We start from the raw sequence: 24,085 nt of genomic DNA on the forward strand, positions 1-24,085 counted from the left end.
TCCATTTTCAGAAGGAAGACCGAATCATTAACCCTCAAATCAAACAAACTCCAAATTTCTAAGAGTTGAAAAATAAACTACTGTACTTTCAAGTTTGACTGTCTCAGCTTATCTAACTTATCAACAAACTCTCTCATATCTAGCACAGCATTTGAAGTAAATCTAAGATAATTTCAGAGGTATCAGTGGACATGGAGTGTGATTTACGTAGACATTCCTGTGTGTTCCCTATTCATTCCGCAATTCATTCACAGCAGTATGCTGAGCAGCTTAAGCAGACTGTATTACAACCAATAATAAACAACTATGTCCAATAATAAACAAAAAGTTAGGAGGGGAAATTCCAGAAATATGTTTTTTAAATGTATAAAGCACAGCAAATTGTGAAAATCAGCATTTCTTACATTTAAATTCCATACATATTTTCATAAATGACTGCAGGCTTTCCTTTTTCCTGTATATACTTTCATTGTGTCCTAGTTGTGTTGCTGCTCCAAAGCTGCTTCTAGCAAGTGATCTTTCACATCACTTTCTAGCTAAATTTTACAGCTTCTCGCCTGAACCAAGCTCCTTAAAAAAACATGGCTGATTCATGTAGTAGTAAGCTCTTCCTTTTAATATCACTGCTGTAGTTCTAAGACAGACACTGACAGAACAGATAAAAGGTAGAGAAATCACAGCTCACAACTAGACTCTTTGATTTAAGTAGCCAACTAGATAGTGTACTCAAAGACCCAAAAAGAGCAGAGCTAAAATAAATGTTTTTGAAACAATGGCAAAATACACAAATAAGCACAGAGTAAATCATCACCATGGTGCAGTGAGAAGTGATGAAATCTCCCATGTACTGTTAGCAAATGCAAGCTGAATTCCACAATGCTCCTGCCTTCCAGGCAATTGCAGCAGCAACAGAGATGCTGCTGCTTCTTTAGGAGTAAGCAAAGGCTAAATAAAATGATTCATTACAATTCTATGTCCTCCTGGCAGAATTACAAATTCTACATACTATTAAGTTCTAAAAAGAAACATTGATCTGAAATATCCTAATACTAATCTAATTTCTACATAAACAGAATTTGAGTTTCAAATGATTTAATGTGCAGAAAGTGTAAATTCCCTTTGTACCTAACAGCTGTCGTTTCACCAATAAGAAACCTGGGAAAAGCATTTTGTGGTATGCTGGGAGAGCACTTAAAAAGACAGGTTGCTCACCATGTAAGGCTGCTGATTTATACAGCAAACTACGCCCCCAGTCAAGGGGGACAAGATCTTACACAGACACAGAGCGCCAGAGATCTGAATGACTGGAGTCCCTGGAAGGCTGCTGCCTTCTGCTCACGGGAAACACCCCTCCATTCCTGGTATAATCACGCCTCCTCCGCCTGAACAGGTTTCCCTGGTCCACATTCTGATTAAACTATCATATGGGAAAATACCATTCTTTTTGCCTTCTGCTGTAACCCCAATGCTGGTGACAAGCAACCCAGGGGGTGGGGGGCGGTACATGACTGTGAGGGAAGCAGATGGTTTCAGGCTGAGAAGTCTGATATTTAACACACACTTTTATAACTACTACCCAGGGCTAAAAACAAACCTTTCAGGAGGGAGAACTGTCTTGTCTTACAGCAAAGTAAGTCAGGAAAACTCTTTTTTTTTATTCCCGGCACAGCCAGTGGCTTACGGTGTGATCACAAGCAAGCAAGAACCTTTGTATGTCCAGTGGTCTCGCTGCTGAAGCTGGTTAACAATACCTGCCAAGTCACAGGGGACTTCAGGAATCAATTACGTGCCCAACAGCTCTTCGCTGCTCTTGAAATGAAAGATGTTCTACGAGTGAAACTTGAACAGATACAGCAGAGGTGAATAAAGGTCCTCTGCCCTAAGACTGAATTTATGAGGAAAAGCACACAGAGCCATGTGTTTGCAGAGGAGGAGGAAGGCTATGCTTTGTGTTCTGCTGAGGGGAGATTCCACTCTGCTGCCAAAGTGGGGAATGAAAGAGGATATGCAGAATATCAGATTTTGTCTAATATGGGTCAGGTTTTCATGACTTTTGCACAGACACTGTGGGTGGGGAAAGTGCATGCAAGCCAACCCACCTGCTCCCTGCAGAGGTCCCTGCAAGCCCAATTTCCTTGGCTTCATGTAGGTGTAAGTGTGAAAATTTCACTTGTGCATCCTTCTGCCAGGTGCAAGGTTTCACAGGTTACATGCAGCCTTACAGGAGAACATTCTGTCTTCCATAAAGATAAACCAACACCACAAATAAGGTAGCATTTTCACCAAAAGCTGCTGGGTCACTTTATAGTCTCAGGTGAGTTAAATCTATTAGAGGGATTCACACTTTGGAAATACAAATCTAAAGAAAATAAATACAAACAAACTGTGAAGACTTTGAAGTACATTTGCTGCAAAAATTACCTCAGAAGTAAACACTTTTGGAAGTCACACACATAGACAATTAGTAGCATTTCTGAAAGCTGAAATTTAAATAGCTGTCAGCAACTCCCGAAGCAAGTGTAAGTCATTTACGACAGCAAGCAGGTAGATTATCAAAATAACAGAAGCACTGATTAACTGTGTAGCCTAAACTGGCAATAAAAACGTTGTAAAGCCCTGTATGTGTGAATACTTATTTTTAAATAGGCATGGTTTTCTCCCAAGTTCTCCTCGTTTAGTTGTTACTATTAAATAATAATCATTGAATCAAATTGCTCTTTTAATTTTTTAGAACCTTTAAAAGTAAAACCTTGACTTTGTAAGTAGCCTCAAACAGACTTTTCGAAATTCTAAATACCAATGAGACACTTAACAGAGGTTAAAAGCTATTTTAGAGTTTGCTGCAACAGCTACAAAACAACATGCTTGCATTGCAGTATTCTTCCATAAGAGCAGAAACATGAAGACTAGCTATTTAATAACTCTCCACAAAGTTTGGTTGAGGACCAATTCTAATGAATTAGAATGAAAATTCTAATGAATTTTTCTAACTATGGACTTCTGCATAGCATGTTACATGTATTATACACTCTTCAATAAAGACAACTGGAAATTTTGAAGAATTTTCACATTCAGAGATTTATGATTATATGATCAGAACTTTTACCCACTGTACAGGACTTCTCAAACAAGGAATAATTTATCAAAATACCTACCCAGCTACAAGCCAGACCTCAAAATGCTGGAAATCCAGACACAAGAAGAAACTTAAGCCTTCATCCATGAAAGGTGATAGACACACTTGTTCTGGAACCCAGCTGCCTGTGGTTGCTGGCATGCAATGTGTCTGTCCTTGGCCAACAACTACATGGATGAGTATGTCCTGGTTTTGTCTAGCTCTGACAACAACCAAGGGGATCGGACAGACTAGTAGAAAAGGATATAAAAGGAAGGCACTTGCAGTGCCACTGGGCCTCATGCTTCATTCAAGCTCAGAAACCTGACATAAATCTTCTTCATTGTTTCTTTCCAGCTTTTCTTTGCAGCTTCTTTAAGTAAAGGCCAGTTGATTATTGTTTATCATGTCTACAGAACATGAAGCTGCAGAAAAAATCACATCTGCCAGTGGAATGATTCCTGTTTTACGACTGTTTATATTCAATTCTCACCCAAATGTAGGCCATGGGGACGCTAGTGAATATTCCTCATGCTGACAATACAGATGAAAATCGTTTGCTTGGGCCATTAAAATAAGTGACTCGCATACTGAAGTGAAAGATGATGGTAGCTCTTCTCTAGTAAATCCCAGGAAAGGAATTTGATAACTGATGTGCTGACTCTTCTGCCAGCATAAGTATCTATAACAGTTACATGTACAGCTAATCATAGAATCATAGAATGGTTTGGGTTGGAAGGGACCTTAAATATCATCCAGTTCCAACCACCCTGCCATGCGCAGGGACACCTTCCACTAGATCAGGTTGCTCAAAGCCTCATCCAACCTGTTCTTGAATACCTCCAGGGATGGGGCATTCCCACCTTCTCTGTGCAACCTGTTCCAGTGCCTCACCACCCTTACAGTAAAAAATTTCTTCCTAATATCTAATCTAAATATCTCATCTTTCCGCTTAAAACTATTACCTCTCATTCTATCACTACACTCCCTGATAAAGAGAGTAGTGATCTCGTGTCAGTTTTCATAGTTCCAGCCAGCCAACTCACACAATTTGGTAAAACAGGATGTGTGAACTGCTCCCCCTCCACTACTCTCCAGATATCCCAAGTTGTGTTTGTACTTGACACAACAGGCTAAAACGTCAGATTTACTTCCCCTAGAGTTAGTGCTCAGGTGTTTAATGGCCAGTAGTCTTAACAGTTTCCTCTTCCTGATAAAACCAGAGGAATTTTGGTTATTGGTACACATGCCATAAAAGCCAACTGTAGTTGCCGTGTGTCTCTTCTAGATCAGAAACAACATGCATTGAACACAGAGATGCATTTTGAGTCTTCTTTTGATTTGTGCACACAAAACAAGAGGGAATGGCAGACTAGTTTCTATGCAGATGGGTTTCTCCCCTTACAGAAATGGCACACAGTGTCTAGCAAATAGTTGCTTAAGGCCATTTCATTAAGGACTGAGCTTAACCATATCCACCATTTTTCTACTGCATTTACTTATCTTTCTTGGCAGGGACAGGAAGACATGTGTACACAAAAGTCATTACTGAGCCAATAAAAACTTATTCAAAAAGCAAAACTCAAGAAAAAATATTCAAGAAAGCTTCTAGATTTAGTCTCACTGCTGTAACAGTAAGAAGGTTCCTCTTGAGCCATGATTTCTTTTGCCCTTATATAGGAACACATTGATGAACATATGACTCTAGGAAAGGCATCTACTCTTACAGAATAAAAGAATAACCTATGTTGTCTGATATTTGCAGCACTGTTACAGCTCTCAGAATATGAACACTTTGCGCTATACTCTAGGTATTTGCGCATATGCATACAAAACTACTGTTAATAAAAATATAAGTATGTTTCAGAAGTAGTACATTTTAATTTTATTTTATGAATATCTATTAGACTTGTGACATGTCCTTGCTGTTTGCTAGAACTGAAGTGAGAAGAAGTTACCACTTCTGGTGTTGGCTGTAGTACTTTAAATGTCCCTAGGGATAAGGGTGCTAAGCTTTCTTCAAACAACTTATTCTTGGCACCAAAACCAAGCAATTACAGCTATGTCTCATGCTTTTGTCTTTTAAGTATGTGGCATTTTTCCTACTCGCAAGAGGAAAACGAGTCCTGCAAGATGGTTTAAAATCACTGGGTTCAGACAAAACCTAAAGTGACAAACTTAAATTTGTATACAGCTCCTATCTCCACGCACAAAAGCCCCAGGCAGGAAGAGTATTCTTTTCTTGCTCATTCTCTTCTTGCTCATTCTCTTCTTGCTCATTCTCTTAGCAGGACAGAGATACTATGGAAATTACAATCACCGGTTTGGAAAAGTTACCACTAACCGTTTCATTTCTGTACTAACAACTACTGAGTATTGACCTAGAAGTTATTTAAGATTCAATTGCAGCTATAAGGTGCAACAGCAAATTGCAATCTTCAAAACTACAAGAGTACCTAACAAGAGCTTGTTTTAGACTTGTAACTTCTAAAATTGTAGACTTACTCCTGCACTGCACATGCCTAACACATAACTGCAAAATTCACAGCAGCTTGAAAGAAGACCTCAAAACACTTAAAACAAACCCAAAACCTCGATAACCAACTATGTGCATAAGCGTAATTAGGAAATTGGCCTTCAATTGCAAAATGAAAATGTAACACTGGATGCATAAAGCTGTCCAGTAAAATATATTCATTGCACCAAATGAAGGATATGATAATTACAAGTATTTTCCATAAATCTAAAAAGTAATGTAACACAAAATAAACAGCTAATGAAATACGAACAATTTGTAAAAAAAAATAATTCAAGCTATTACTTCTGAAATACAAAATTATATTGGTCTCATTAATCAGTTCAGAGTGTTGTATTAATGAATGGAAATTACTTCCTACTAAGGTGTTTCTGTTAAAATGTAGTTCCTTCTACAGAGTCAATGTGTCTCCTTTCTACATACCAAGCAAGAAAACAATAACAGAAAATATCTGTAATTAAAAAATATACAGATTTGAGGGGTTATAATACTAAATGTGAAGCCCACCATTTTTTTTTCTTTTTCCATTTATTTATGCAATTTATTGTAAATTCTAATATACTCTGGGTAATTCTCACTGTTCTGTTACACAGAATCTTATTGCACCATATATGTAATATTGGCACACTGAACATATGGTTGAGAAATATGATTGAGAAAGTCCTAGACTATATATTCCTACTATAATCACAAAATTCTCACAAGTTTCTAAAATACGACAGGAGATGAAAAAAATTGCAAGTTATTTTCTTTGTACTTTAAGAAAAGCATCTTAAATACTCTCCTATGCTTTGAGAAATAATAGCCTCCAGGCAATGAAACCCTTAAAAATTCAAACACCTGGGAAAAGAATAAACAAAGCACAATAGCAAATGTATAGAGACAACCAGTCAGACATGTCAAAGATGTTTCTACTATTCTACTAGCATAGAAGAGAATTAAAAAACACGGAGGAAAGAGTGTTGAAGGAAAAAAAAAAGAAAAAAGACTGACAAGGGAAGGACAAAGGCACCCAAGAGGAACTTCTGTCCTAGAACATAAAAGCATCAGCTATCCTGTTTTTGTGATTAACTTCAAAGAACAGTTCTGTTTAGTTTTGGTTTGGGTTTTTTTTTTTTTTTCCTGACCACGTTCTAGTGTGCCTCAGAACTATACTGCCCATATTTCCTTTCCTTTAAAGTACTCTGGTCCCAACCACATTACTAGAGCACTGGAAGTGTTCGTAATATTGTTTATGTATGCCACAGACATTCATCTGCTTTGTGTTATGATGCCAGCTAACTCCCTCTGGAAACCACTAGCACAACCAGGGTGCTGCCATACCCCTGCTTGGATGGTACATAGCCGAGGGCACTGTGCACCTTGGAGCTGACAAGAAGGCATATCAGGCCCACTCAGATGCTGCTGGATGATTAGTTAGGGTACTGGAAGAAAAACTATTGAATTAGATACTGGGCAAAATTACCAAGCCTTCTCTGAGGAGACATATAGCTCCTCCACTCCAGAAGGACTCTGAGGTGTGATCTCACTTGCAGGCAACATAGTAGTCACCAAGGCAGCAGCGTGCATCTATGTACAGTAACTTTTTGTACAAGCTTCCATGCACTAGATAAAATACTGATTGTTTTTTTCTCAGCACATCTAAACTTTTTTTATCCACTGGCCATCAGTTAATCATCCATCTCACATGTAGGCACAAACACGTCAATGCCACTGCAATCATATCCTGATGCCACTCTAATACTATGATCCTTCTGCTTATGCAAAAAGTAGTCTTTCACATACAGTGATGATGTTCAAGTTCTACTAGGTGACTGCCTGTCACGTCATACAAAAATACTTTCTCTAATGAGACTACCTGAGCATGAAACACTACAGAGAACATAGTTGATAAAGCTGCTTTCAACAATTCCTTTCTATCACTAATCTCTTCAGAGAAATCTGCAATTCCAAACTTCACATTTGTCTGTTAAAAATCAGACTTTTAAAATATCATCCAATAACATTACCAAAATTCTGGGGAGAAGAAGGTAAGATCCTTATTTCTAAAACATATTCATTTCCATACCAATTGTTAGGTTCAGCTACTTAAACTCTAGCCTTTTGCAAAATAATGTGCATTATGAACAGCAATACAAAACTGTTTAAAGAGGAAATAAAAGGCATGGAGAAAATGGTAGGGGAAGAGCACAAATCCAGATGTTAACATTCACATAGTGAGCGTAAAGAGCCACTTGTTATCAAACTCGCACATTAAAGACTGTGGCATTTCAGGCTAAGTGGGAGCAGCTTACCGAGAAGTCTGAGATCAGCTACTCTCTATAGCAAAAGTGTTCACATTTCTGGAAATTAGCATCATTACCGGTACCAACGTTTCCCTCATTTCTGCTTTTAATCGTCTTATAAGGATATTAAGGTATTCAGGAATATCTCAGTTCCCTGAGGCAGGACAAGTAGCCCAGCACACAAAAGGTTAAGATTATTCTGCACTGTTAAAACCACCTGAGATTGATACTTTTCAGTTATCTTTATCTCCCATTGTCTTCTCTACAACTGCAAATTCCCCCAATAACCACAGCAGCCATCAAGAGAAAAGTCTGCCGGGTTTTTCTGATCAATTTTCATCCCTTCTAACAGCTTTCCTGCCACAAGAGTGTAAGTAGGATCAGAAGCAGGCAGGATGTTAGTTTTCATCCCCAATTATAAAGGAACTAGACTTCTTGTAAGCGTTCATGTTGGTGTTTTTGCTGACTCTTCTATGGATGGCTAGAATATTCCCAGAACAGAAGAGTTAAAGAAAATTCTGGATAATGAGGGCTTTAATATGGATTAGAAACATAATTTTTATTTTTTTATTTCAGAAAACATACATGCTGCATAGCATTCCATTCCTTTAATGCGAAGACACAAATATTAAAAAAGAAATATGACATGGTTATTTTAATTATGTAAAACTGTAATTGGCATTTATTGTGTAGGGCTTCAGAGGGATAGAAGCATGGGATGGAAAGCTGATTTTTTCATTAAATAGCTGCCCCAAGGCAGATACATTCTGAACAAAGCACCTTTTCATGAGCTATACCTGTCCCATGGAGAGAACAACAAAGGGAATGAGGAAGGGGAGGTAGGAAGCCTGAACAAGAAGCGAAGAACGCTATGAAGAGAGTCCATTAGAAAAGAGAAAAAAGGATAAAAGAGGAAGTGGGAAGTAGGATGGAGTGGTATGGTATGGTATGGTGTAATAAAGGTTAAGCAACTTCGGAAAAAAGAACCTTTCAGAGGAGAAGGGGCAAAAAGAGGGAAAGGAGGAAATTAAAATAGCACACTTAAACAATGAGAAGGATTAAAACTAAGATGGAACAAGAGGAAAAAAAAAATCACCTCTCCAAAGAATGGGAAGGAAAAGGCAAAAAGATCATGTCCATCCATATAGATCATTTCAGGGAGCAAAAGGCTTGTGCCCATTCATGTCTGTTGTATCGTATGTTCGACTATACGGCATTTCTCCACACTGTTGACTGCTTAAGGAGTATTAAAAAGATGAGTTATCAAGGATGGCAGTAAGCGCAGACAAACCCAGGATGATCCCTACTTTCTCATATACACTTACCTGTTCCCTGCTTTACCTCTAAGCGGCTACCAGCAGTTACACTTAGAAAGAGTCTGCAAAGAACATTTCCCTGTCTGCCTTTCTGAGATGAGGGGTGGTATCAGAAAAAAACTGTCCCCTATTCAATTGCATTTGCTTCTAGTGCAACAGAGGATTCGTACTTGCCTCTCTTTAGAAGATCTGAACATCTGACAACACCAGAAACTGATACGGGGTATCCATTATTCATTCATTTCCCTTTCCATATGGGGGAATCCTGCTTATGAGGCCTGCTGGCACTCCACAGCCGTAATGTAGCAATGGACACCATCATTCACATTATGGTAAACAATGAATACAACCAGAAAAAAAAGATCTAATTTTCTAGTGCCTTCCATGGGTTCAAAAATAGAGGCTTTGATGCATCACCACCTGGCTTTGCTCATATCTCATAGTCACTATGAATAGACAGATATGTGAGGGGGCAATTTTTTTCCCTTCAGAGATTCAGACAGTGTAATGGAAACAGCATACCATTTTAGATTATTAAGCTACAAAGCAGCAGCAGACCTTTGCTCTTGGAGGCAGAAATCATGGCAAAGTAGTAGTCTGGTACTTGTGTCAGCAGAGGAAATGTTTTTGAGCAGTGGAAATACTAAACCACACACTAGTTTTTCCATTGCTACTCAACATCTCCCAATGAACCAAACAGAACTACAGCAGCACTGAAGAGGTAGGAAAAGGCCTTCTCCAGGTGCCACTGAACTGCTCAGTTTAAGCTTCTTGTACTTTTAGTACAAGAAGCACTCTACCAATCACTCGAAAATACATACACAATACCCGGTAGTTTGAAATTCCAGGTGCAAAATACATAGTCCCTGTCTGCTCCTTTAACATATGACAGAACAGATTAAATCTGGGGCATACAAGAACATACAAGAACATACAGATTGCTAAGTCATGCATGAAGGATTTGGAAGCTTCCCCAGCTTCCCTAGCACGGAACTAGTACTACAAAGTACTTTCTTCTAGAGATGTGTGGTTAAAATACTTATGTTTAAGCATTTTATTCTTTACTCGGTTGTAATTTAACTCTCTTAAGGAATATTCCACACACAAAGGGAAAGAGAAGACCTGGGCTGTTGTGGCTATGATCATAAAATATTATATGATAATGAAGTAAAGCTGCATTCAAAGTTCAAGACTGAATCTTCAGAACTTCCAGATGAATTTATTTAACAAAAATTGTGATCTGAGTATTACTAATGCTAAAGCAACTGGATAAACCTGGTCAGTCTGTACTGTTTTACTTGGTTATTATTCTGCTCGTCTTTCTCTACACCACTAGCCATTTTAATATGTAGCTAACAGTGTAAATAGCTGTAACAGGGGAGAGAAGAATTTCCCTTTCAAGCTCAAAACAATGCAAGTACGCTGGCTGATTCTGCTGCCCTGTCCAGGAATGTCCCTCAAGGCCTCCTGTCCCAGAAGGCTCGCAAAGCATTTAATTCTAAAGGGCTTTTTGGAAGCTAGAAAGGAATGTTAAAAATATCTAAATCATCCTTCCTTTCTGCCTTTGGGTTTACAGGCCTGGGCACACAGTTGCCAGAATTCACTACAGCTAGGAGAGACAACAAAGGGTTTTAAACGGGCAACTAGATTAACATAAGAAAAAATAATTCAACTTGAGTGCAGAAGAGATCAATAGAGGATGCTGTGGAGCATTCTGATGCCAGTTATTTTGAGTTATTCATACAAAACTGTAAACAAACAGAAAAACATTCCATATTACAAGCCACTGATGAAAGGCCTGGATGAAACAGATCAGGAGGGACATCTGAAGAAAAATACTACAGTGACTTCTGTACCTTACAAGGCATAAGTAACAACTTTATATTGTATCTTTTGTAAAATGCATCATAAGGACTTGAGAAAGAACTATTATCTTTGAATTAGCCAAGTAAATATGCAAAAAATGATGCATATCCAGAGACACAAAAGATCTAAAGGACTTGAAAATTGAAGCTTACAGAGGATCAATTATTGTTTTTATCAGTGGATACTTTTTATCTGAGCAGTATTTTATATTCTGCTGTCAAGAAGATTAAAATGTTGAAGTGCTTTCTCCTAATTTTTCAATACCAGTAAAAATTACTTTTTAATTTATTTATAAAAAAACAGATCTTTGGACACATCACACATTCATAGTCACAACCGACTTCTTTACTAAGATACTGCTGCTTTAAGAAAATATATCTTTCAGCTTTCCATTTATACCATCCTCATCTAAGGTGCCTGCTGGCAAAACAGCAGCATGTCAGAAAGGGGTGAAGATCATGACGATATACAAGTGTGAATTTCATGAAGTCTGTTGCTCCCACTATGCTCTATACTTTTGGCCAGTAAAACAATGTAAGCACTTAGCTCCAAAACCCCATGTTGCGCATCTCATCCCAGTGGCAATTACAGCAAGAGTCCAGCTGTAAAAACCTGATGGAGTTGCTGTGCAGATTCAAAGAATCAGAAGTGCAATTTGTTAGAAGTGCTTCACTTGCTTTCTGAAGGATTTGCGATGCTGGCATACGCAGAAAAAGGGGCGCAAGATCACCCATATCCTCACCTTTTCACAGCTGAACAGAGGACAAGCTACCGGAAATGAAATGCCACAGAGAGTATTTTAAACCTTTCCTGAACATAGTGTAGGACATCACTGAGAAGAAAGAAGGGAGCATGCTACAAAAAAACCAACTTGCAGTCTTCGGGTTTAAGAATGAACAGAACAAGTCCCCTTACACCAACTACTAGCAACATAATTCAGGAAAGGCATTACGCTTCCTCAAAACTTTCTGAATGAACTAAAAGATGCAAACAACGGCAACTGATACATTGTACTCAGCGATCGGCAAGTCAGCCTTCTGTAGATTCAGCTACTACATGTTTTTGTACAAATAAATGCTGTTATATGTAGTTTGGAGAGGTACTACAATATTAAATTGTAGCTTTACGAAATGCACATAAACTAATATTTAGGAGAATATCTCATGTGGAATCTCCAGATTATGGCAAACATGAGACAAGTTTACTGCCCGTTACAGAAAAACAGAGTACGTAACAATGCAAAGATGCGTTGGCCTGATGGCAGAACTTACAGTAACTGACTGACTTTTAAATTGCAAGAATGCTGCATTTACAGTATTTCCAGACTGAGGGTTTTTTTCATGACAACAAAGTATCCTGTTACACATACAGAAATTTTCTTTTACACTGTAACTTGCTGTTAACAGAATTCTCATGGAGAGAATATTTTTAGCCCTTTGTAATAAATGATCTGCAACTTCACAGACAGAAACATCCTTACATATATGGCTCAGAGAACGTGTCTCATACCTATGAATTCTAATGATTAAAATAATTCTACCAATTACTTTGCTACATTCCAGTATGCATAGTCAAGTATGTAATGCAATAAACTATGCCTGAATGGTCTGTTTACCCCACAGCAAGTTACAAGGAAAACTCTTTCCCCTTAAAGGACTTGTCTCTTTTGAGCACGGAGGCTGGCAAAAGGCCAAGGGAAGCTGGTGCTTAAGCAACCAAGACTGAGCAGTGCCTGTGTGCATTGCAATCTCAGCCAACCGCAGTAAATGTTATTGGAGTTTTTGTGCTGTAAAATTGCTGCTTTCATGCCCACTGCATCTGACAATAGGAATCCTCGGCCTTGCATGAGAGCGGAAGGCTGATGTGCCTTCTAGTCAGATCTCTGCATCCTTAAAAAGTAGGGTTACTACTCCTGTGTACTCCTAATGGGCTAATGACAAAGAAATTCATGTCAATGTTACGTCAGATGCAGAAAGATACTAAATGGAGAAGCCTTTTGTGTATGAGATAGAAGAGCAGAGAAAGAAATTATGTTTTAAGCACAGTCCTTAAGCTTTCAAAATCATTGGTAATACTTAAAATCAGAGGATGTTAAATTAAAAGTGACAAATGCTTAGCCTTTTATTTTTCAAAGCAACTTTGAGATAAACTCGATTTTCACCATCATCCAATCAACCTATACTTAATTCTTGCTTAGTGACTTGAGCACAAGATCTTCAGTATTTCTCCTACAAAAGACTGCAAAACAAGCATCTGCCAGCAGAATTTGAGTCCTTTTTTCTTCCAGCAAGCAACACCTTTAAAACACTAAAATATCATCTTCCAATTTACAACTAGCCAGAACAGAGTTCAAGTGGAAGCCAAATGCCAACAAAGAAACAAATCGGATTTTTTACTTTTGTCAAATGCTCTATTTTTTTTTTCTACAGGGAGTCTTCCAACACTACAGAAAAAAACGTGTTCCAGTTGCATTACAATGACTCGACTCCCGTATTAACCCACACTGGCAACTTCCATTTAATCCAAAAGCAATGTGGCTTTCCTCAGAAGGGCAGAATCAGGCCCTAGCAATCACCAGCATTCAGCAGAACTAAGGAATAAATTAGGTATTTGATGTAGCTGCACAGCTCTTTTTCTTTAATGGTAACTAAAGATTCAGTCGTAGCTGAAGGATGAAACTTTTCCATTATCAGTAGGATAGTGCATATCATCCTTCTGAAATTTACATATTATGTACCAGACTAGTACACACTGGGTGCTCTCCAAAGCACCAACTCCTTAAAATGAACACAACAAAATAACTAACTTTAATTCAGGTAAAACAAACAAAAATTGAAATGACTGACCGATTTTTTTTTACAGCTGGGAAAAACAACCCCTAATGAGACAGTCTAAAGACTAAGAAGCCAGAACATTAAAAAATAATAATAATAAAAATCAAGATTATCAAAATCTCAACTTATTCTATGCATCTGCAAGAACTTCTGTATTCTGAAAGTTATGAAGGCTCGGGGAGCACTAGAACTGACAAACAAATGGGAACATGTGTAAGATGCTTAGTCCTCTCTACCTAAATAAGGCTTTTAAAAAAAGATTTTGTATTGTGGTACAGAGATAAAAATATTAGACCTTTCCTTGAAATAGAACAATGAGAAATAGTAAATAAAGAGTTTAATGTGCTGATGTGAGACAGTTGTGTCTGATCCCGACCTCACACAAGTTATTTGCTGTATGCTTACACACAGTTTGTACCCCTGGAAGTCAGCCTAAGCAGTGGCTGGGTGAAGTCCTCAGCTTTTTAAATTTATTATGAAAATAAACTCTCTATACGACCATCTCCTTCTCCTTTTACCTTCCGTATTACGCACTAACTTCTAGCACAAATTTGTTTAAACCCTACTTTTCCCCGCAAAAGAAGTAAATCCTTGTTCCTGATCATGACTTCAGGATTCTTCCATTGACAGAATTTAAACTCAATTCCTTATCTTGCTATTAGGAATGTCTGTTCTGTAATCCAGCTGGTAGAAGGAAATGATGCGTGTGCAAGCACTGGCAAGCAGGGAAGGGATGCCTTTTTGACTTTCGTCTTCATCTATACAGCCAGGTACGTTAGTTCAGTTTAAGTGATCTGATATTTAGATGCAGCTTTCTTTCATTGATGAAACTACATTCTGCTTTTACATTTCACTGCCTTTCGGAACCAATTTATCTTCACAGATTTTCTTAACTTGTGCGATTTTTTGTAATGTGATTTTTGATGGGGAAGGGAGGAGGGGAGGAGAAGTCTTTACATCAGATCATATCTACAGTACGATACACAGTTGGCAGGTTGTCCCATCTGGCATGCTTTCGAGTGTAAGACAGATAATTTGTCACTCTGAATCTTCTGATTTGTGAAGAGGCCGAAATCATCTTTGGAAAGATATTTTGCAGCTAATGATACAGGAGGTGTGGGGGAGACTGTTCTTTGAAGGCTACGAAGGCCACAATCTGAGGAGAAATAATTGGTCTTGGCTCTTCTATTAAAAAAACAGAGATTGAAAAACACAAAAATCTTAAAGAGAAAAACATGACTTACAACAATCAGATATAACGACTAATCGCCCACCACTTCGCAAAATTTGATTTTGGAGGGGTAAGGGTGAAATTGGGGAACTGCAATTTGCTCTTGGCAAACGGACTGAATGCTTAATTAAACTGAACAAATGTACATTTTTGTGCATTAAGGCAACAATGTTGACAGAAGTTTGGCTTAAAAACCAAAGACAGTAGATAAAAAGACAGATTCATGAATTGAAATCAAATATCAAAAAGGGATCAAAAATAAGCTGGCCACCATTCAAGACTCAATTTTTTAGTTTTTAAAGAAACTATATTTGCCTTAAGCATGTGGAACAGATATGTTTGCTGATTTGTACCTAAAGGACATTGGCCTTCCTGCACTGTCTGATATTTGACTGTAAGAGACGAAGTGCTTCTGTAGCTACTGAGCAAGCCTGCAAGCACTGTTACACGGTGGTTGAAGTGTAACATTCTCCAGCCTCAGAAAAAAGTCAGCATGTATTTTTATAGCATGCATTTATTCCACATTTACAGAAAGCTTGTCAAATGCCTCTATTCAGCATCACGGGCCTTCCAAATTCATGGGTATCAAACATTTTTGCTTACGAAATATTTACATGACCATGCACATGCCCAGAAGACATTGGCACTTTTCACTGACAACAGGCAACCTTATTTTGTAATTTTGCAGGATACAAAATGATCCAGCAAGTGGGAAAGGAAAGCGACTGTTTTGCAAATGATTTACTGTGGAAGGTGTGACTAATTTCCGAGTGAAGTCTGGACTACAGGACAAATAGTTTTCTGCTACATTTAAACAGACAATGCTTAGCAACGCACACACTGCTAATGAAACACACTCACCACAGCTTAGGACAGTAATCTGTGTCATAAATTACAAACTCTTGTATAGCTGATTTGAAATGCACACAGGTATTACTAGAAAAGCTCCAGCAGGTTCCCTCAGCCCACTCTCTCCTAAGTGAACGTATGTTTGTTCTCAACATATGACTGACATTCTGATTTATTTTAATTTCATGTTACAAAGTGGCAGAGCTTCTGTCACTTCCCTTGGGATAGATTCAGATGCCTGAATACAGTTCACTATTTCCCTGATAGTTTTCCCTGATAATATGCCTTATCTTTATTTTCCTTATTTTCACTCTATTGCTTTTATTTGTATCTCTACATGGTATACAGCATGCTCCATTCCATCTTGGGTTATGGGTTCCCCTTTGTTAGCACTTAACTTGTGCTTAGGCTATGTACTGAGTCAAAGTTTCATTCTCTTTCCTATTCCCATATATTAATATCTTTAATCTCCTAATTATTTTCATTCAAATATATGCAAACAGTAGAACAAATAATAAGATAATGTGACAGGAACTTTGAAACAGCAAGAGGTCCAAATTCAAAACTTATATTCCATTGACGCTATGTTTGTGATTCCCTCTGCCGATGTATTTGTATACCCAGCTCAAACTGTACTTGTTAGTCAGACTATGTTGCAGATTTATGTCTGATTAAAATTCTCTATCACTGTTTCTCCTCAGATTTTTCCTGAATACGCTGCATCTCAGACCAGCTTGAAGTTTTCAGTTCTCATTTCACTTTATTAGTTTCCGGCCATACAATTAATTATCTTTCCTTGTCCTTTTCTATTAACATTTTGTTCCCAGTTGGCACTCAAAACTCTCACTATTTAGTATCATTAGGAAATTTTATTAGTGCCATTTTTACTCCTTCATCCATATAACTGGTGACAATGTTAAATAAAACCAAGATTATAGCATATCCCCATGATGTTCCTCAGCAAAACTCCTCTTAGTTTGATGTATTATTCTTAATGTATTAGCACAGACTATTTCAAACCAAACAACTTTGAATTCATTTTTCAAGCAACATGTCTTAGGACTCGTGTCAGACCAGAAGACTAATTGTATGTACTGATACAACAATAACAAAATTTATCATGAATTATGAGATCAGAGATTAAAAAAATCTCATTAGACAATGTGTAAGACAACAATGAGAATAAGGCATGTGGATACCCACAGAATTTCTAGGGAATTTGTATGAATTGTTAGTTCTCAGAGTGATGGAGAGAAAAGATGCAAATTTATACTTCACCAAAAAGAGCCCACAGAGCTTTTAAGCATTCAACCTCACACCATCATGTTTGCGTTTCCTTCTCCTCTAGCACTTTCCCCCCCCTCTTTTTGTTCCCCATTATTCAAAAGTAAACTGCTGCTGATTACATGCCAGGTGATGGCTTGGCTGCCAAGTTCTAGTTCAGCAGCACACATAGCTTCCCTTGTGGAATAACTATGGCAAATAAATGATGGAATAAGAGTCGGGAAGTGTTTTGTAGGCACTAAAGCAGCACTGCAATAAAGTTACTTGAGGTACCTTCAAGATGTTGGCTAGGAATGACCTTATTTGCCATGGGTCTTTTAAATATTCACAGGTTATTTCCAACCTTCTTACAAGCCAGTGCAGTATGAAGGGAGAAATCCCATTGTCAGTTTCCTACCCTCAAGTAGAAGCAAGTGCAAGAGTTGCAAAGGAGGAAAAGATGCCTTAAAGTCACTTGCCTCTCCCACTAATTTTAACACAAATCCCTATGCGTACTGTCATTCACACTTCAATTTCATGCTTCTGGAGGGAAGGAAAAGGCAGAAGTAGGGAGAAAAGTAAATGGCAGACTGCTTAGTTATGGTGGCTGTAGATCAATTGATATATCTAGGCAGAAAAATAAAACAGGACAGTCGGAGGGAAAGTCTGAATTGTAACAGAAAAATCCCACCCTAATAAAATTCCCATCTATGTTTCGTACATTTGTTGCATATGGTCATTACTGCTGTCACTGCTGAGCATTGGGTTTGTATTCTCTCAGGTGCTTCTAATAAAACCAGAAGGTTCCGACTTTGCTTTATTGACATTGTGGTATGATAAAAGTTAATAATTCCTGTATGACAGATACCTTTGTATAAACTCTCCCATCAAATTCTCATGAGTCCTTTTCAACTTAAGTCCTTAAATTATGTTTACAGAAGAATTTTGCCACAGAACGTTTGGTGTCTATAGAGCGAGATGTCCTACAATGAGACCCCTGAACACGAAGAGTTTTTCTATATTATCATTCAACCAATCTTATTTGATTATTCTTTGTCTTTCACAAATTAAAATTCAGAGTTGTGCTCAGATTTCCAAACTTTTTTTCTCTGTGGGAAAGCTTAGCTGTTCGGAACTGAAAAGCCCATCAATCTGCAACTCCAATGCAACTGGAGAAAAACCTTGTTTATTGTGCATCACCCAGGCAGTACTTGATCAAGGGCAACTGAAAAGCTTTTCATATTATATTGAAATTTGTTTCATATCGCCCCATCAGGTGAGCTATCCTCACAATCTGTAATTAATAAACATGAGAACCTCGTACAACTTAAATGTTCAAATAGACTATACAAATGCTGCTGTGAAATACATCTTTCTCTATTTTGCATTTGATGGTTTTGCCACAGTGTTTCCAATTTAGGGGGTAAAAATCCTCAAACCTGAATTTCTAATTCAGGCTCTTATCTCCATTGTCAGCAGTAAGCATTAACATTTAACCATATAATTTCTTCACAGTCAGTGCTTAACTTAAAAATTTAGTGCTCTATTTCTCTCATAATACCTGTGTTGAAAGATAAACTCCTAATTTCAATAAATTCCCCTCCTAATTCTTACTAATGTACAATTTTCAGTGGAAAAAGACAAAGGAGCTCATCAAGATGCTTAAATACAGACTTGTATGACTTCTACTACTTATAAGCAGACTTTATTACACAAAGAAACCCTCTCCACCTCAGTCACATTCAAAAATTCTCTCCTTGCCATCGCCTAGTTCATTCTCCCTCTCACCTAAAAAACTGTTCCTCTTCCCTGCAAATATATTCAGATGCCCCTGTTTCTTATAAACCAGTTTGTTCTTTTTCTAAAAGCAATAAAACTAGCAAATTGTTCCTCAATCAGCAGACACGTAGACCGACTGCTGGAACAGATTCAGTATACTGAACTACACCCTGGAGAAGGGGAACAACCAGTAGAATAAACTGGAGGTCTTATGTAAAGGAACACTATTATGATTGATGGTCCTAAAATTTATCTCCTTCTGAATTTTACAATTTATCAACACACTACTTTTAATGAAATTATTCCTATCAAATTGTCCACAACGGTCCTCACTTGGTCTGAAATTTTAAAGCTACTAGCAATACCTCCATGAAGGTCTTTTTTTCTCATGTGGTAGGCATTTGATAGCTGGTAATTTCATTTCTCTTTAAGCTAATTCCTCAAATGAAAGCTAATTCCCATTGGTCAACAAAACAAACTAATCAAACCCAAAGGCTCAGTTTAATATCATCCTAAATACTTGATTAGATCCTTCACATTTTGAGGGAGCTAATAAAAAACCCCTACAATGATCAAATGAACTTAGACTAAAAGAAAACAGACAGATGTTTGCATAGAATAAAGAGAGGGTAATTTAACCTGCTAGTCATATAAAACAAATATAACTGAAAACAGTTCAATATTATTTTCGGCCAGTAGCTCTTTATCCTAAATGCTTCCAGAGCCACCACCCATTCCCTGCTAACATAAACATTGGACAAAGTAATCCAGAATATGGCACTGGAGTTATTTTGTACCCATTAACATTCAATAGCATGGAAAAATTCTTTTGCATCTGGGTAAATTAAAAGACAACTGGTGAAAAAAAATGACTTCCTCCTATGAAAGTGCTACATATGCTGTATTACTTACCATTTTAGCTAAAGAAATAGAATACTTAAATAAGATTGTACCAGAGGCCACAATTAAATGATACTAACTTTCTAAGGAAGATTTGGAGAGATCTACATACTGGTAAAAAGGCTACACAGCAATGCAAATCATCGAGTAGAAGAAAGTTGTAGCTAACTTAGAAATTATTACCTTTATTATTAAATTCTGCTCTTGCCCTTTTTTTTCCAAAGAACATATCTTTTCCCCATCAGTAGGCCAGCAGTATAAGATATGACAAACCAACCATAAGCAAAAGTAGATATTCCAAGCAATAGTCATGTATGCGATGAGCGAAAGCATCATCTCTTCAAGTAATGCAGACCCCGATTCTGTAGCTGACTGCTGGGATGGAAATTCACTACCAGAACACCTACGATCTTCTCTTTGTCCAGCAGAAAAGGAAACAAACCTCACTTAAATTAGGGCAATCACAAATATAGTATCCATGGTTAGCACGTTGAAGCACTTCTAAAAACAAGTCTAATCTTGTGGAGAGAAAGAAAGACCATTAACTGTATTATCTGACTGTCAGCATGACTAGATTCTGAGTGCATATATATCAATGATTTAATTCTTTGACAGCAGGAAGCAGAAACTGCAAGCAGTTCTACTGCACATATACACTGAAGAGGTGAATCTGACATCTGCAGATAGAAGAGACGGGGAAGCACAGCGGGAACAGAGAGAGGAAGGGAAAATAAACGTGCACTTAGAGAGTATGCTGGGTTTTCCCTCTGCTTACTCCAAGTCTAACAAAGAACAACTCTCCCAACATTACCATGGTATTAAATTCTGTCCTGCTTGTTACCAATCCCACTTCATTTTGTCCTGCTAAAAGGCCAAGACCTAACTTGCCATGGGACCAGCTGTTATTATTTTGGCTAGTCTGGGATGAAAGAGGTTAAGGAATATTCCTAAATGTTGGCAAACCCAGACTGGTAAGCAACTGTTGAAAACTGCAGAAGGAGCAAAACACTAAAACCTAGAGGAATGATGAACACTTACTAGCTCCCTAAGAGGCAGGGAGGTATAAGCGAGTTCATCCCAACTATTAACATTTTTAGCAGCTTTCCCTTGCTTTTGCATTTTTCATTTGCAGAGAAAGGGCTGGTGGATACAATAAGCTAAATGTATCGACTTATTGAACTAAACCAGACAACCTTCTGGAGAACGCATACATTTTCTAACAGATTTCCTATTTCTAGACATAAATGGAAGGAGACATCTTCATAACATACCCTGATTATGACAATGTGTTACCGTTTGTCAGTTCCTTACAAATTTAATATTGAGCAAGATGAACATGCAAAAATAAAGTTATCATTGTTAAAGATCTTAATCCAAGCCCCTAATATGGCAAAAAAAAAAGCCAAAACCAAAAACAAACCAAAAAGGTTGTCAAATTCAGATACACATCTGTTCTTAGCACACCGGCCTTTTAGACACAACCTCAAAGTTGCGCTTAAAGCTAGAAAGAGAAGCTCAAAGCTAGTGTTTTTGCTCTGCAAAATAATTCTGTCCAACCAAACGATGCCCTACCTGTAAGGACAATATTTCTCCAAACCCCCTCTAGTGGTTCATCTGTAGGGGAATTCTTTACAATCAAAAGAGAGAAATAGTTCTTAGAAAAGGTAGAGGCTTCCTCAAAGCCTCGCTGATCTTCTGAGGAAGGGCTGTGTATTAACAAATTATTCTTGTGTTCCTACTCAGAGCAAATCTGTTCAATCATGCAACAAAAATGGAATCCCATGGCTATTACTTTTTTACATTAAAAAACACAAAAGTAAAAATGTGTTTTCTTATGGCACGACCTATAAGCAGGCGCTGGTGTTTCAAGTACATGTCACTCCTGTTGGCTACTCATACTGGTTGGGAGGACAAGAAACATGGAAACATACTTCTCAGGAGCCACTGCTGCCTTCTCTTATCACACTGTCTCTCTCTCTTTCTCTAGATTTCTTTCCTCAGTCTACAGTGCCCTATCCAGTAATACACAAATCCTGTTCTCCTGCTTCAGAGAAAATAAGGGACCAGTTGGGACCTGATAAACTCAATGAGGTCATAAAAGATAACTTTTACATTAGTCTAAAGCTAAACATCATGACAACTGAACGAACTTCAGCCTGCCCTTTAAAAAATACAACTGAAGGCTAGGCAGTTGCTACAAATTACATAACATAATAAATTATTAATGGCTATTGCTTCATCTAAGCATTGCATATTAAAACAACAATAAAGCTTTTATATATTAGAAGTTAATTTCTGCTCTTGTTTATCCAATGGTAGAGTCAGAATTTGTAACGTTTAAAGGAAAACCAGTTTAAAATACAAAGTCATTTTGATATCTTTAATTTTTATTAAGGCAATTTTGTAAGAGAATGGAAAATAAAAGGGTATTCAAACTATGGACAAAGTGTTCTCTTCTTACCATGACCTGGGACAGACACAGAAACAGTACCGGTCTGCACTAGATATGAGCTGGCAGTATAGTCCTCATCTGTATCAGAGTCCTGAACTGGCTGGCTGGCATTATTACTTAATAACCACCTCTGGTTTTCATGGAGGTTGGGTGATGGAGGAGGGGAGTGTAAATGTTCAGTAACTGATGGACTAGATGAGGAGGATGGCATGGGAGGACCTATGAAAGAAAAATAAAAAAAAATTTAAAATATGGGTCAAAATATTACACAAACAACAAATTTTTTTTCAGCATTGAAAGTTGAATAGCCTACTTCAAATAATAAAAAGAGAAAAAAGAAATGGAAAAAGAAAATGACAATTGCATGTCAGAAGTTGGTTTAAGTGCTTTAGCAGACACAACACAATGCCCTCCCTGACTTGCTGTTTCAATGGTTTGTCTATCACTACTGGAATTCCAGTATCTATGCAACATAGAATGACAAAGGAATGTTGCCAATTGAAATGAATTATCTGTTGTACAACCATTTTGAAAATACAGTATTTTCTATTTTCCAAGTCTTTAAGCAGAACAAAAGAGCTGAAATACACAGCCAAAGACAGGACTGCCACTTTCAGTGGGACGCTGCTGTCTAAAATCTACCTATAGAAGAAAATAATACAGATAAGCAAAGAAACAGGAAGTTTTCCAAGCTCACACATACAGGGATACTCACAGCTCTAAATTTCCACCGTGAGTTATTCTGACAGGAATTCATGTTTTTAGCGGTGATTCTCAGATACATACACTATTTAAAACCTATTAAAATGTTTCACCTGTCAAACTTGAGTCCATCTGCACAAGTTGTTTTAAAACATGCATAAGCAATGACTACATCCCATTTTCACATCTTGAAAGTATCATAAAGGCATCATGAAGGAAGACAGATTTAAATAAAAATTCAGGATGTCATAACAATACATTTAGTTCTTTAATGAGACAGTAATTAAACCCAGTATGCAGCAGAGAATGAGTTACCTCATTTATCCTGTGAATATATAGCTTTATAGTATTTGGTCAGCACAGAACTCGATCTGTGAGATGAAGACTACTGGACTAATTTTGAATGAAGTAGTATGTTGTAGGCAGGGAATTGTATCAGAAAATGTTAAGATTTGCTTTTATGGCGCTAAGTAGTACAGTTTTGCTGGAGATGTGCAGCACCTCTCAATGTTATATTTAAGTTCAACACAATAAATCGCATTGCCACAAATAGCTTGAATTACATTCCCTCTATCTTCCTTGTACACTGCTGGCTTCATGCTGACTTTTAATTTTTTTTCTTTTGCTTTCATATTCAGTTTAATCCATCACATGATATCTTTAAGATCTTTAAACTGCGTTGCTAAGTCCCAGCCAACTGGTTTCCCTGGAAAGAAACCTGTGGTAGTCTGACCACAAACTGTTTTCTTACTTTGTTCATGTCATTTACCTCTTCTCAAACTTGCAGTGAACAGCACAATAACTTTAAGACTCAGGTTTAGTTCTGGAAGGAAAGTGAGCACTTACTAGTACTCAAGTAGCTCCTGTGTGTAACTCAAGGTCTGTAGCCAGGGAAATGACAGGGATGGGGGAATGACAACTTACAGGGCTCAGCCTGGGAATTTGGAAGTAGAGCGG

The 24,085-nt window shown here is 37.6% G+C and overlaps 1 protein-coding gene across 26 annotated transcripts in view; it reads right to left on the minus strand.

The window, feature by feature from the left end:
* Positions 1-24,085, minus strand: part of TENM3 (teneurin transmembrane protein 3) — a 1,341,795-nt gene that overhangs the window by 148,481 nt on the left and 1,169,229 nt on the right. For 14 of the 26 annotated variants that reach the window (XM_054065057.1, XM_054065066.1, XM_054065064.1 and 11 more), the window contains one exon: positions 22,436-22,645. The exons of the other annotated variants lie outside the window; for them this stretch is intronic. In XM_054065057.1, the coding sequence (XP_053921032.1) occupies positions 22,436-22,645 (210 nt within the window). The remainder of the gene's footprint in view (positions 1-22,435; positions 22,646-24,085) is intronic. 26 annotated transcript variants of the gene reach the window in all.

Source organism: Cuculus canorus, chromosome 4 (genome assembly GCF_017976375.1).
Source record: "Cuculus canorus isolate bCucCan1 chromosome 4, bCucCan1.pri, whole genome shotgun sequence".
In the NCBI taxonomy this organism is placed as follows: domain Eukaryota; kingdom Metazoa; phylum Chordata; class Aves; order Cuculiformes; family Cuculidae; genus Cuculus; species Cuculus canorus.